Source organism: Salmo salar, chromosome 07 (genome assembly GCF_965601325.2).
Source record: "Salmo salar chromosome 07, fSalSal1, whole genome shotgun sequence".
Lineage (NCBI taxonomy): Eukaryota > Metazoa > Chordata > Actinopteri > Salmoniformes > Salmonidae > Salmo > Salmo salar.
Window position 1 is genome coordinate 50,267,150 of NC_138297.1, and position 13,846 is coordinate 50,280,995.

The 13,846-nt window shown below is 48.5% G+C and overlaps 1 protein-coding gene across 1 annotated transcript in view; it reads right to left on the reverse strand.

Annotated features, from left to right (window-relative positions):
- Positions 1–13: 13 nt before the first annotated feature.
- The window catches only part of LOC106609432 (N-acetylglucosamine-1-phosphotransferase subunits alpha/beta), a 41,203-nt gene continuing 27,370 nt past the window's right edge, over positions 14–13,846 (reverse strand). The window contains exons 20-21 of the mRNA XM_014208266.3: positions 2,450–2,540; positions 14–1,707 (exon numbers count right to left, since the gene is read on the reverse strand). Of these exons, the coding sequence (XP_014063741.2) occupies positions 1,636–1,707; positions 2,450–2,540 (163 nt within the window). The 3' untranslated portion in view covers positions 14–1,635. The remainder of the gene's footprint in view (positions 1,708–2,449; positions 2,541–13,846) is intronic.

The following is a 13,846-nucleotide window of genomic DNA, read 5'->3' on the forward strand; positions in this document are numbered from 1 at the left end:
TTCAGATTCATGATTTAAAGCATGACTAAGCGAGTCAGGTTTATTTTTGATTTTGGGATGAGCCAAACTAAAAATATGCATACCACCCATTGTTGTAATTCAACCTGTCTCAGAGCATGCTGTACATAAATCCATGGCACTCCATTTAGTATGATATGTAGCTAACACTAACACTAGCTGGGGTTAGCAAAGTAGCTACAAATTAGTTAAAATGCTGAAGTTGTCTGAGATCCAAACACACAACCTTTAGGTTGCTAGATGTTTGCATTATACGCTCACCCTCCTAATATTTGGTTACATATACTAATGAGTGTCCCAGATTTTCATTTTCTATGTTACATTGAGTCCGAGACCAGGCTGTGTAATCTGGCACACTGCATACCACAGTACACCAACACTACAAATATTCAGCAATAGTAAGGCAGCAAAACATTATCATGGTTCTACTGCTGCTGGCAATCATTCACATCACAATGCACCGCTTGTAAACGGAGGGGAGAGCTCCACAGAGAGACCATAGAATTGAGGGTCAGTAGTAGAACACTTGTGGAGCTAAATTAACATTCCGTGGCATTCATTAGGAACGCATTCACTGAACAATACAATCAGATGTTACAGAGCATGCTGAAGAGATCTGAATTTCAGACACTAGCAGAGCTATACGTACAGTATCCCACAGGGACACATTCTGTGTGGATGGCTGATCGCTGTGTGGTCTACTGTGTGAAACATTCATGATTTTAAAAAACAACCATTGTGGCATTTTTCACCCACAACCTCATGCCTTTGAAATAAATCACTTATGACATGTAAATACCAAATCCAACCAAGACATTTAAAAAAGGCTAGCAGGGACAATGGGTAAACAAGGTCATACAGTCTAACAAATACTTCAGGCAGCACTCTTTTTAAAATAAGGCACTTGTGTTGAATGTAGACATTGACCAGGAGTGACATGGTGAAACAGGTCAAATGGCATAATTCCTGTTATTCTGATTAACCCCTTCCCGATCCCTTTTTTCCTTCTGTGGAATAAAGGTAAAAAAAAAAAAAGGTGTCCAACCTAACCTCTGGAATGTGTCGCAAGGTTACAGCTCATGGTTAAGGTGCTGTAACCCCACACCACAGATGGTGTCTCCCGTCAATCGCTTCCAGATCATGGTTTTAACAGTCCATCAATCACACTGCCCACACTGACTGGACTGGAGCAGTTTAGCACATAGTTGGCTCAGTCAGTGTCCTTCTCCACAGCCTGGTGTGTTGGTGGCATGTGGGCAATAAGTCCCTCTGGCGCCCCTGGTGGAAGAGAAGAGAAGTGTCTGGTTTCTGGCTTCACAGGCTTCTTCCACTGGCACCGCATCACGTGACATCACTCCAGCATCTCCCAGCCAGGTGATGCCTGTCAATCATCTTACCCACCACACATGATTGACATTGTTTACAAGAGTCCCTCTCTCCTTGAGCCACGCTGATGCAATCCCAGATGAGGACGTTTCGAGATATAGGGATAGCCCTCCTCGTTCACCACCTACCCCTGCATGGCCCTCAATTTGAACTCAAGGAGAGAGGTTGAGGGAGGGGACAGGTAGGAGGGTGGATGCAGAGAGGAGGATAAGGACGTTTTTCCCTCGTTCTTCACACGCGCTCTGGGTTGACATCGTTGCTGACCCTGCGTCTGGGAAACAGCTTGCGCTTCAGTAGAATCAGCTGCGGGAAGAAGAAAATGCCACAAAGGACTGCGTCACAAAACACACAAACACTGAAAGATGAGTGAAAAAGAGGGAAGCGACATTACTCTGTCAGCATGTGGCTAGGTCTGAGCGGAAGCTTTTTGCTGTATTTTTCTTGACTTTGAACAGATCATGGCAACAGCATTTCGGGAGAGTCAACTTAAGTCCTGTAAAGTCACCAAAAGGTGGTTTATTGGTCCAAGCCTGAGCCAATAAACCACAGAGATGTAAACAGCTCTCCAACTTCAAGAGGCAGTTTACAAGCAAAGCACCAGATACCTATGAAAAGGAAGGAGGAGTAGAGCCTTAGGCCTGAGGAGAGGGATGATTCTTAGGACAAAAACAAGACGACTCCCTCAGATTCCTCCATGTCCCAATGGCCCAGTGCACAGTGTGGATTACCCATCCCTCCATGGTCGCTCTGGCAATTAACCTTTACCCCCGACCCCCTCAGATCTGACAGGTGCCATGATCAACAAAAAAAACATTCAGCCACCATCCACTGCTCACGGTCCAACATGGACAGGTTTCAGTCTCATTTCAGTGACGCCATTTCAGTCATTCCAAAGCTCAACCGACAGTGAGGGATATGTGCCCCTGTAGAGCTCCCTCTATGGAGCCCTGGGGCTAAGTGCTAAAATTGCAGATCATCAAGCTACAAGTGTGCTGTTTATATTAGCGAGGCGGAAATATACATGACAGTGTAAAGTCCTACTGACCTGCTCGGCAAAGAAGGAGATGACAGTAAAGATCACCAGAGTCACCAATACACAGTGGGTCCAGAACTTCAGCTTGTCCCGATATACTCGCCTGTAAGACAGAGACAGCAAAAATAAACTAACTATTTTGGGCCAACAATGAACGCATGACAAAGCAGATAACTCACTGAAAGTCATCACTCTCATATTCTGATCCCAGTCTCCAAAATGACATTTGATTGGGTGACAGACAGGGTGAAATGTTTTTGGGAAGTATCAATGAATACAAAACAGAAACTCGACGAAAGTCACGACTACCATATTCAGAGTCCAGTCTCAATTATGAAATATTTTAGGATTGGGTGACAGGGTTAAAGGTCATGATGAAATGCCTGTGGTTCCAGGGGAGAGGACGAGAGGGCGACAGGGTAAAGGGGTGACAATGTGACATCAACAGGCATCAGGGGACCTCTGCTTCCACCCGCCTGTCACTTCACTAACACCCTTGTGACTCTTGGAGTGTCATGTGTGTGTGGCTCATACGAGTCTAATTTTAAAGTCTCGGTATCTGGATAGATTCCTCCAGCTCAGGCCTGGCGCTACAAGAGCAGGATCCCACTATAACCCCCTTGGATTCCCAGCGATCATTTATGGCAGTGCTGAGCACTCGGAGGTGCTGACAGATAGGATCCTTCATTCTTCTCTAGGAGAAATGGGGAGAGACCTCTGTCTCACATGGCCCTGATACAGTAATATAACGTATCTGTCCATCTATCATTTAGGACAGATTCTACGATTGACAAAGTATCTGTACAGGCATCTTGTATTGTGTGCTCATTGTGCTTCTGCACTACCACCAATTAATGGTACAATGAAAAAAGAATGTAAATAAATGCAGATCACATATTCAACTGATAAACTCCAATATATCCTTTCAACTCCAGTATAAACCACCCCAGTCCTACCATTCCCCTCTCTCTAGTATAAACCACCCCAGTCCTACCATTCCCCTCTAGTATAAACCACCCCAGTCCTACCATTCCACTCTCTCTCTAGTATAAACCACCCCAGTCCTACCATTCCCCTCTCTCCAGTATCAACCACCCCGGTCCTACCATTCCCCTCTCTCTAGTATAAACCACCCCGGTCCTACCATTCCCCTCTCTCTACTATAAACCACCCCAGTCCTACCATTCCCCTCCCTCTCTAGTATAAACCACCCCAGTCCTACCATTCCCCTCTCTCTAGTATAAACCACCCCAGTCCTACCATTCCCCTCTCTCTAGTATAAACCACCCCAGTCCTACCATTCCCCTCTCTCTAGTATAAACCACCCCAGTCCTACCATTCCACTCTCTCTAGTATAAACCACCCCAGTCCTAACATTCCCCTCTCTCCAGTATCAACCACCCCGGTCCTACCATTCCCCTCTCTCTAGTATAAACCACCCCAGTCCTACCATTCCTCTCTCTCTCTAGTATAAACCACCCCAGTCCTACCATTCCCCTCTCTCTAGTATAAACCACCCCAGTCCTACCATTCCCCTCTCTCTCTAGTATAAACCACCCCAGTCCTACCATTCCCCTCTCTCGCCAGTATAAACCACCCCAGTCCTACCATTCCCCTCTCTCTCCAGTATAAACCACCCCAGTCCTACCATTCCCCTCTCTCTCTAGTATAAACCACCCCAGTCCTACCATTCCCCTCTCTCTCTAGTATAAACCACCCAGTCCTACAATTCCCCTCTCTCTCTAGTATAAACCACCATAGTCCTACCATTCCCCTCTCTCTCTAGTATAAACCACCCCAGTCCTACCATTCCCCTCTCTCTCTAGAATAAACCACCCCAGTCCTACCATTCCCCTCTCTCTCTAGAATAAACCACCCCAGTCCTACCATTCCCCTCTCTCTCTAGTATAAACCACCCCAGTCCTACCATTCCCCTCTCTCTCCAGTATAAACCACCCCAGTCCTACCATTCCTCTCTCTCTAGTATCAACCACCCCAGTCCTACCATTCCTCTCTCTAGTATCAACCACCCCGGTCCTACCATTCCTCTCTCTAGTATAAACCACCCCGGTCCTACCATTCCCCTCTCTAGTATAAACCACCCCAGTCCTACCATTCCTCTCTCTCTAGTATAAACAACCCCGGTCCTACCATTCCTCTCTCTAGTATCAACCACCCCAGTCCTACCATTCCTCTCTCTAGTATAAACCACCCCAGTCCTACCATTCCACTCTCTCTCTAGTATAAACCACCCCAGTCCTACCATTCCCCTCTCTCCAGTATCAATCACTCCAGTCCTACCATTCCCCTCTCTAGTATAAACCACCCCAGTCCTACCATTCCCCTCTCTAGTATACACCACCCCAGTCCTACCATTCCCCTCTCTAGTATAAACCACCCCAGTCCTACCATTCCCCTCTCTAGTATAAACCACCCCAGTCCTACCATTCCCCTCTCTAGTATAAACCACCCCAGTCCTACCATTCCCCTCTCTAGTATAAACCACCCCAGTCCTACCATTCCCCTCTCTCTAGTATAAACCACCCCAGTCCTACCATTGCCCTCTCTCTAGTATAAACCACCCCAGTCCTACCATTCCCCTCTCTAGTATAAACCACCCCAGTCCTACCATTCCCCTCTCTAGTATAAACCACCCCAGTCCTACCATTCCCCTCTCTAGTATAAACCACCCCAGTCCTACCATTCCCCTCTCTCTAGTATAAACCACCCCAGTCCTACCATTCCCCTCTCTCTAGTATAAACCACCCCAGTCCTACCATTCGACTCTCTCTAGTATAAACCACCCCGGTCCTACCATTCCCCCACTCTCTCTACTATAAACCACCCCGGTCCTACCATTCCCCTGTCTCTGTAGTATAAACCACCCCGGTCCTACCATTCCCCCCTCTCTCTAGAATAAACCACCACAGTCCTACCATTCCTCTCTCTCTAGTATAAACCACCCCATTCCTACCATTCCCCTCTCTCTAGTATAAACCACCCCAGTCCTACCATTCCCCTCTCTCTCTAGTATAAACCACCCCAGTCCTACCATTCCCCTCTCTCTCTAGTATAAACCACCCCAGTCCTACCATTCCCCTCTCTCTCTAGTATAAACCACCACAGTCCTACCATTCCCCTCTCTCTCTAGTATAAACCACCCCAGTCCTACCATTCCCCTCTCTCTCTAGTATAAACCAACCCACTCCTACCATTCCCCTCTCTCTAGTATAAACCACCCCGGTCCTACCATTCCCCTCTCTCTCTAGTATAAACCACCCCAGTCCTACCATTCCTCTCTCTAGTATAAACCACCCCAGTCCTACCATTCCCCTCTCTAGTATAAACCACCCCGGTCCTACCATTCCCCTCTCTCTAGTATAACCACCCCAGTCCTACCATTCCCCTCTCTCTAGTATAAACCACCCCAGTCCTACCATTCCCCTCTCGTATAAACCACCCCGGTCCTACCATTCCTCTCTCTCTAGAATAAACCACCCCGGTCCTACCATTCCTCTCTCTCTAGTATAAACCACCCCGGTCCTACCATTCCTCTCTCTCTAGAATAAACCACCCCGGTCCTACCATTCCTCTCTCTCTAGTATAAACCAACCAAGTCCTACCATTCCTCTCTCTCTAGAATAAACCACCCCAGTCCTACCATTCCCCTCTCTCTCTAGTATAAACCACCCCGGTCCTACCATTCCTCTCTCTCTAGAATAAACCACCCCAGTCCTACAATTACACCTCTAGTATAAACCACACCGGTCCTACCATTCCCCTCTCTCTCTAGTATAAACCACCCCAGTCCTACCATTCCCCTCTCTAGTATAAACCACCCCAGTCCTACCATTCCCCTCTCTAGTATAAACCACCCCAGTCCTACCATTCCCCTCTCTAGTATAAACCACCCCAGGCCTACCATTCCCCTCTCTAGTATAAACCACCCCAGGCCTACCATTCCCCTCTCTAGTATAAACCACCCCAGTCCTACCATTCCCCTCTCTAGTATAAACCACCCCAGTCCTACCATTCCCCTCTCTAGTATAAACCACCCCAGTCCTACCATTCCCCTCTCTAGTATAAACCACCCCAGTCCTACCATTCCCCTCTCTAGTATAAACCACCCCAGTCCTACCATTCCCCTCTCTAGTATAAACCACCCCAGTCCTACCATTCCCCTCTCTAGTATAAACCACCCCAGTCCTACCATTCCCCTCTCTAGTATAAACCACCCCAGTCCTACCATTCCCCTCTCTAGTATAAACCACCCCAGTCCTACCATTCCCCTCTCTCTAGAATAAACCACCCCAGTCCTACCATTCCCCTCTCTCTAGTATAAACCACCCCAGTCCTACCATTCCCCTCTCTCTAGTATAAACCACCCCGGTACTACCATTCCCCTCTCTCTAGAATAAACCACCCCAGTCCTACCATTCCCCTCTCTCTAGTATGAACCACCCCAGTCCTACCATTCCCCTCTCTCTAGAATAAACCACCCCAGTCCTACCATTCCCCTCTCTCTAGTATAAAACACCCCGGTCCTACCATTCCCCTCTCTCTAGTATAAACCACCCCAGTCCTACCATTCCTCTCTCTCTAGTATAAACCACCCCAGTCCTACCATTCCCCTCTCTCTAGTATAAACCACCCCAGTCCTACCATTCCCCTCTCTCTAGAATAAACCACCCCAGTCCTACCATTCCCCTCTCTCTAGTATAAACCACCCCAGTCCTACCATTCCTCTCTCTCTAGAATAAACCACCCCGGTCCTACCATTCCTCTCTCTCTAGTATAAACCACCCCGGTCCTACCATTCCTCTCTCTCTAGAATAAACCACCCCGGTCCTACCATTCCTCTCTCTCTAGTATAAACCAACCAAGTCCTACCATTCCTCTCTCTCTAGAATAAACCACCCCAGTCCTACCATTCCCCTCTCTCTCTAGTATAAACCACCCCGGTCCTACCATTCCTCTCTCTCTAGAATAAACCACCCCAGTCCTACAATTACCCCTCTAGTATAAACCACACCGGTCCTACCATTCCCCTCTCTCTCTAGTATAAACCACCCCAGTCCTACCATTCCCCTCTCTAGTATAAACCACCCCAGTCCTACCATTCCCCTCTCTAGTATAAACCACCCCAGTCCTACCATTCCCCTCTCTAGTATAAACCACCCCAGGCCTACCATTCCCCTTTCTAGTATAAACCACCCCAGTCATACCATTCCCCTCTCTAGTATAAACCACCCCAGTCCTACCATTCCCCTCTCTAGTATAAACCACCCCAGTCCTACCATTCCCCTCTCTAGTATAAACCACCCCAGTCCTACCATTCCCCTCTCTCTAGAATAAACCACCCCAGTCCTACCATTCCCCTCTCTCTAGTATAAACCACCCCAGTCCTACCATTCCCCTCTCTCTAGTATAAACCACCCCGGTACTACCATTCCCCTCTCTCTAGAATAAACCACCCCAGTCCTACCATTCCCCACTCTCTAGTATAAACCACCCCAGTCCTACCATTCCCCTCTCTCTAGAATAAACCACCCCAGTCCTACCATTCCCCTCTCTCTAGTATAAAACACCCCGGTCCTACCATTCCCCTCTCTCTAGTATAAACCACCCCAGTCCTACCATTCCTCTCTCTCTAGTATAAACCACCCCAGTCCTACCATTCCCCTCTCTCTAGTATAAACCACCCCAGTCCTACCATTCCCCTCTCTCTAGAATAAACCACCCCAGTCCTACCATTCCCCTCTCTCTAGTATAAACCACCCCAGTCCTACCATTCCTCTCTCTCTCGCTAGTATAAACCACCCCAGTCCTACCATTCCCCCCTCTCTAGTATAAACCACCCCAGTCCTACCATTCCTCTCTCTCTAGTATAAACCACCCACGTCCTACCATTCCTCTCTCTCTAGAATAAACCACCCCAGTCCTACCATTCCCCTCTCTCTAGTATAAACCACCCCAGTCCTACCATTCCCCTCTCGTATAAACCACCCCGGTCCTACCATTCCTCTCTCTCTAGAATAAACCACCCCGGTCCTACCATTCCTCTCTCTCTAGTATAAACCACCCCGGTCCTACCATTCCTCTCTCTCTAGAATAAACCACCCCGGTCCTACCATTCCTCTCTCTCTAGTATAAACCAACCAAGTCCTACCATTCCTCTCTCTCTAGAATAAACCACCCCAGTCCTACCATTCCCCTCTCTCTCTAGTATAAACCACCCCGGTCCTACCATTCCTCTCTCTCTAGAATAAACCACCCCAGTCCTACAATTACACCTCTAGTATAAACCACACCGGTCCTACCATTCCCCTCTCTCTCTAGTATAAACCACCCCAGTCCTACCATTCCCCTCTCTAGTATAAACCACCCCAGTCCTACCATTCCCCTCTCTAGTATAAACCACCCCAGTCCTACCATTCCCCTCTCTAGTATAAACCACCCCAGGCCTACCATTCCCCTCTCTAGTATAAACCACCCCAGGCCTACCATTCCCCTCTCTAGTATAAACCACCCCAGTCCTACCATTCCCCTCTCTAGTATAAACCACCCCAGTCCTACCATTCCCCTCTCTAGTATAAACCACCCCAGTCCTACCATTCCCCTCTCTAGTATAAACCACCCCAGTCCTACCATTCCCCTCTCTAGTATAAACCACCCCAGTCCTACCATTCCCCTCTCTAGTATAAACCACCCCAGTCCTACCATTCCCCTCTCTAGTATAAACCACCCCAGTCCTACCATTCCCCTCTCTAGTATAAACCACCCCAGTCCTACCATTCCCCTCTCTAGTATAAACCACCCCAGTCCTACCATTCCCCTCTCTCTAGAATAAACCACCCCAGTCCTACCATTCCCCTCTCTCTAGTATAAACCACCCCAGTCCTACCATTCCCCTCTCTCTAGTATAAACCACCCCGGTACTACCATTCCCCTCTCTCTAGAATAAACCACCCCAGTCCTACCATTCCCCTCTCTCTAGTATGAACCACCCCAGTCCTACCATTCCCCTCTCTCTAGAATAAACCACCCCAGTCCTACCATTCCCCTCTCTCTAGTATAAAACACCCCGGTCCTACCATTCCCCTCTCTCTAGTATAAACCACCCCAGTCCTACCATTCCTCTCTCTCTAGTATAAACCACCCCAGTCCTACCATTCCCCTCTCTCTAGTATAAACCACCCCAGTCCTACCATTCCCCTCTCTCTAGAATAAACCACCCCAGTCCTACCATTCCCCTCTCTCTAGTATAAACCACCCCAGTCCTACCATTCCTCTCTCTCTAGAATAAACCACCCCGGTCCTACCATTCCTCTCTCTCTAGTATAAACCACCCCGGTCCTACCATTCCTCTCTCTCTAGAATAAACCACCCCGGTCCTACCATTCCTCTCTCTCTAGTATAAACCAACCAAGTCCTACCATTCCTCTCTCTCTAGAATAAACCACCCCAGTCCTACCATTCCCCTCTCTCTCTAGTATAAACCACCCCGGTCCTACCATTCCTCTCTCTCTAGAATAAACCACCCCAGTCCTACAATTACCCCTCTAGTATAAACCACACCGGTCCTACCATTCCCCTCTCTCTCTAGTATAAACCACCCCAGTCCTACCATTCCCCTCTCTAGTATAAACCACCCCAGTCCTACCATTCCCCTCTCTAGTATAAACCACCCCAGTCCTACCATTCCCCTCTCTAGTATAAACCACCCCAGGCCTACCATTCCCCTTTCTAGTATAAACCACCCCAGTCATACCATTCCCCTCTCTAGTATAAACCACCCCAGTCCTACCATTCCCCTCTCTAGTATAAACCACCCCAGTCCTACCATTCCCCTCTCTAGTATAAACCACCCCAGTCCTACCATTCCCCTCTCTCTAGAATAAACCACCCCAGTCCTACCATTCCCCTCTCTCTAGTATAAACCACCCCAGTCCTACCATTCCCCTCTCTCTAGTATAAACCACCCCGGTACTACCATTCCCCTCTCTCTAGAATAAACCACCCCAGTCCTACCATTCCCCACTCTCTAGTATAAACCACCCCAGTCCTACCATTCCCCTCTCTCTAGAATAAACCACCCCAGTCCTACCATTCCCCTCTCTCTAGTATAAAACACCCCGGTCCTACCATTCCCCTCTCTCTAGTATAAACCACCCCAGTCCTACCATTCCTCTCTCTCTAGTATAAACCACCCCAGTCCTACCATTCCCCTCTCTCTAGTATAAACCACCCCAGTCCTACCATTCCCCTCTCTCTAGAATAAACCACCCCAGTCCTACCATTCCCCTCTCTCTAGTATAAACCACCCCAGTCCTACCATTCCTCTCTCTCTCGCTAGTATAAACCACCCCAGTCCTACCATTCCCCCCTCTCTAGTATAAACCACCCCAGTCCTACCATTCCTCTCTCTCTAGTATAAACCACCCACGTCCTACCATTCCTCTCTCTCTAGAATAAACCACCCCAGTCCTACCATTCACCTCTCTCTCTCTAGTATAAACCACCCCAGTCCTACCATTCCCCCCTCTCTAGTATAAACCACCCCAGTCCTACCATTCCTCTCTCTCTAGTATAAACCACCCTAGTCCTACCATTCCTCTCTCTCTAGAATAAACCACCCCAGTCCTACCATTCCCCCCTCTAGTATAAACCACCCCGGTCCTACCATTCCTCTCTCTCTCTCTCTCTCTCTAGTATAAACCACCCCAGTCCTAACTTTCTCCTCTCTCTCTAGAATAAACCACCCCAGTCCTACCATTCCTCTCTCTCTCTAGTATAAACCACACCAGTCCTACCATTCACCTCTCTCTCTCTAGTATAAACCACCCCAGTCCTACCATTCCCCCCTCTCTAGTATAAACCACCCCAGTCCTACCATTCCTCTCTCTCTAGTATAAACCACCCTAGTCCTACCATTCCTCTCTCTCTAGAATAAACCACCCCAGTCCTACCATTCCCCCCTCTAGTATAAACCACCCCGGTCCTACCATTCCTCTCTCTCTCTCTCTCTCTCTCTCTAGTATAAACCACCCCAGTCCTAACTTTCTCCTCTCTCTCTAGAATAAACCACCCCAGTCCTACCATTCCTCTCTCTCTCTAGTATAAACCACACCAGTCCTACCATTCCCCTCTCTCTCTAGAATAAACCACCCCAGTCCTACCATTCCCCTCTCTCTCTAGAATAAACCACCCCAGTCCTACCATTCCCCTCTCTCTCTAGAATAAACCACCCCAGTCCTACCATTCCCCCCTCTCTCTAGTATAAACCACCCCAGTCCTACCATTCCCCTCTCTCTAGTATAAACCACCCCAGTCCTACCATTCCCCTCTCTCTAGTATAAACCACCCCAGTCCTACCATTCCCCTCTCTCTAGTATAAACCACCCCAGTCCTACCATTCCCCTCTCTCTAGTATAAACCACCCCAGTCCTACCATTCGACTCTCTCTAGTATAAACCACCCCGGTCCTACCATTCGACTCTCTCTAGTATAAACCACCCCGGTCCTACCATTCCCCCACTCTCTCTACTATAAACCACCCCGGTCCTACCATTCCCCTGTCTCTGTAGTATAAACCACACCGGTCCTACCATTCCCCACTCTCTCTAGAATAAACCACCCCAGTACTACCATTCCGCTCTCTCTAGTATAAACCACCCCATTCCTACCATTCCACTCTCTCTAGTATAAACCACCCCAGTACTACCATTCCCCTCTCTCTCTAGTATAAACCACCCCAGTCCTACCATTCCCCTCTCTCTCTAGTATAAACCACCCCAGTCCTACCATTCCCCTCTCTCTCTAGTATAAACCACCCCAGTCCTACCATTCCCCTCTATCTCTAGTATAAACCACCCCAGTCCTACCATTCCCCTCTCTCTCTAGTATAAACCAACCCACTCCTACCATTCCCCTCTCTCTAGTATAAACCACCCCGGTCCTACCATTCCCCTCTCTCTCTAGTATAAACCACCCCAGTCCTACCATTCCTCTCTCTAGTATAAACCACCCCAGTCCTACCATTCCCCTCTCTAGTATAAACCACCCCGGTCCTACCATTCCCCTCTCTCTAGTATAACCACCCCAGTCCTACCATTCCCCTCTCTCTAGTATAAACCACCCCAGTCCTACCATTCCCCTCTCGTATAAACCACCCCGGTCCTACCATTCCTCTCTCTCTAGAATAAACCACCCCGGTCCTACCATTCCTCTCTCTCTAGTATAAACCACCCCGGTCCTACCATTCCTCTCTCTCTAGAATAAACCACCCCGGTCCTACCATTCCTCTCTCTCTAGTATAAACCAACCAAGTCCTACCATTCCTCTCTCTCTAGAATAAACCACCCCAGTCCTACCATTCCCCTCTCTCTCTAGTATAAACCACCCCGGTCCTACCATTCCTCTCTCTCTAGAATAAACCACCCCAGTCCTACAATTCCCCCCTCTAGTATAAACCACACCGGTCCTACCATTCCCCTCTCTCTCTAGTATAAACCACCCCAGTCCTACCATTCCCCTCTCTAGTATAAACCACCCCAGTCCTACCATTCCCCTCTCTAGTATAAACCACCCCAGTCCTACCATTCCCCTCTCTAGTATAAACCACCCCAGTCCTACCATTCCCCTCTCTAGTATAAACCACCCCAGTCCTACCATTCCCCTCTCTAGTATAAACCACCCCAGTCCTACCATTCCCCTCTCTAGTATAAACCACCCCAGTCCTACCATTCCCCTCTCTCTAGAATAAACCACCCCAGTCCTACCATTCCCCTCTCTCTAGTATAAACCACCCCAGTCCTACCATTCCCCTCTCTCTAGTATAAACCACCCCAGTCCTACCATTCCCCTCTCTCTAGTATAAACGACCCCGGAACTACCATTCACCTCTCTCTAGAATAAACCACCCCAGTCCTACCATTCCCCTCTCTCTAGTATAAACCACCCCAGTCCTACCATTCCCCTCTCTCTAGAATAAACCACCCCAGTCCTACCATTCCCCTCTCTCTAGTATAAAACACCCCGGTCCTACCATTCCCCTCTCTCTAGTATAAACCACCCCAGTCCTACCATTCCTCTCTCTCTAGTATAAACCACCCCAGTCCTACCATTCCCCTCTCTCTAGTATAAACCACCCCAGTCCTACCATTCCCCTCTCTCTAGAATAAACCACCCCAGTCCTACCATTCCCCTCTCTCTAGTATAAACCACCCCAGTCCTACCATTCCTCTCTCTCTCGCTAGTATAAACCACCCCAGTCCTACCATTCCCCCCTCTATAGTATAAACCACCCCAGTCCTACCATTCCTCTCTCTCTAGTATAAACCACCCACGTCCTACCATTCCTCTCTCTCTAGAATAAACCACCCCAGTCCTACCATTCACCTCTCTCTC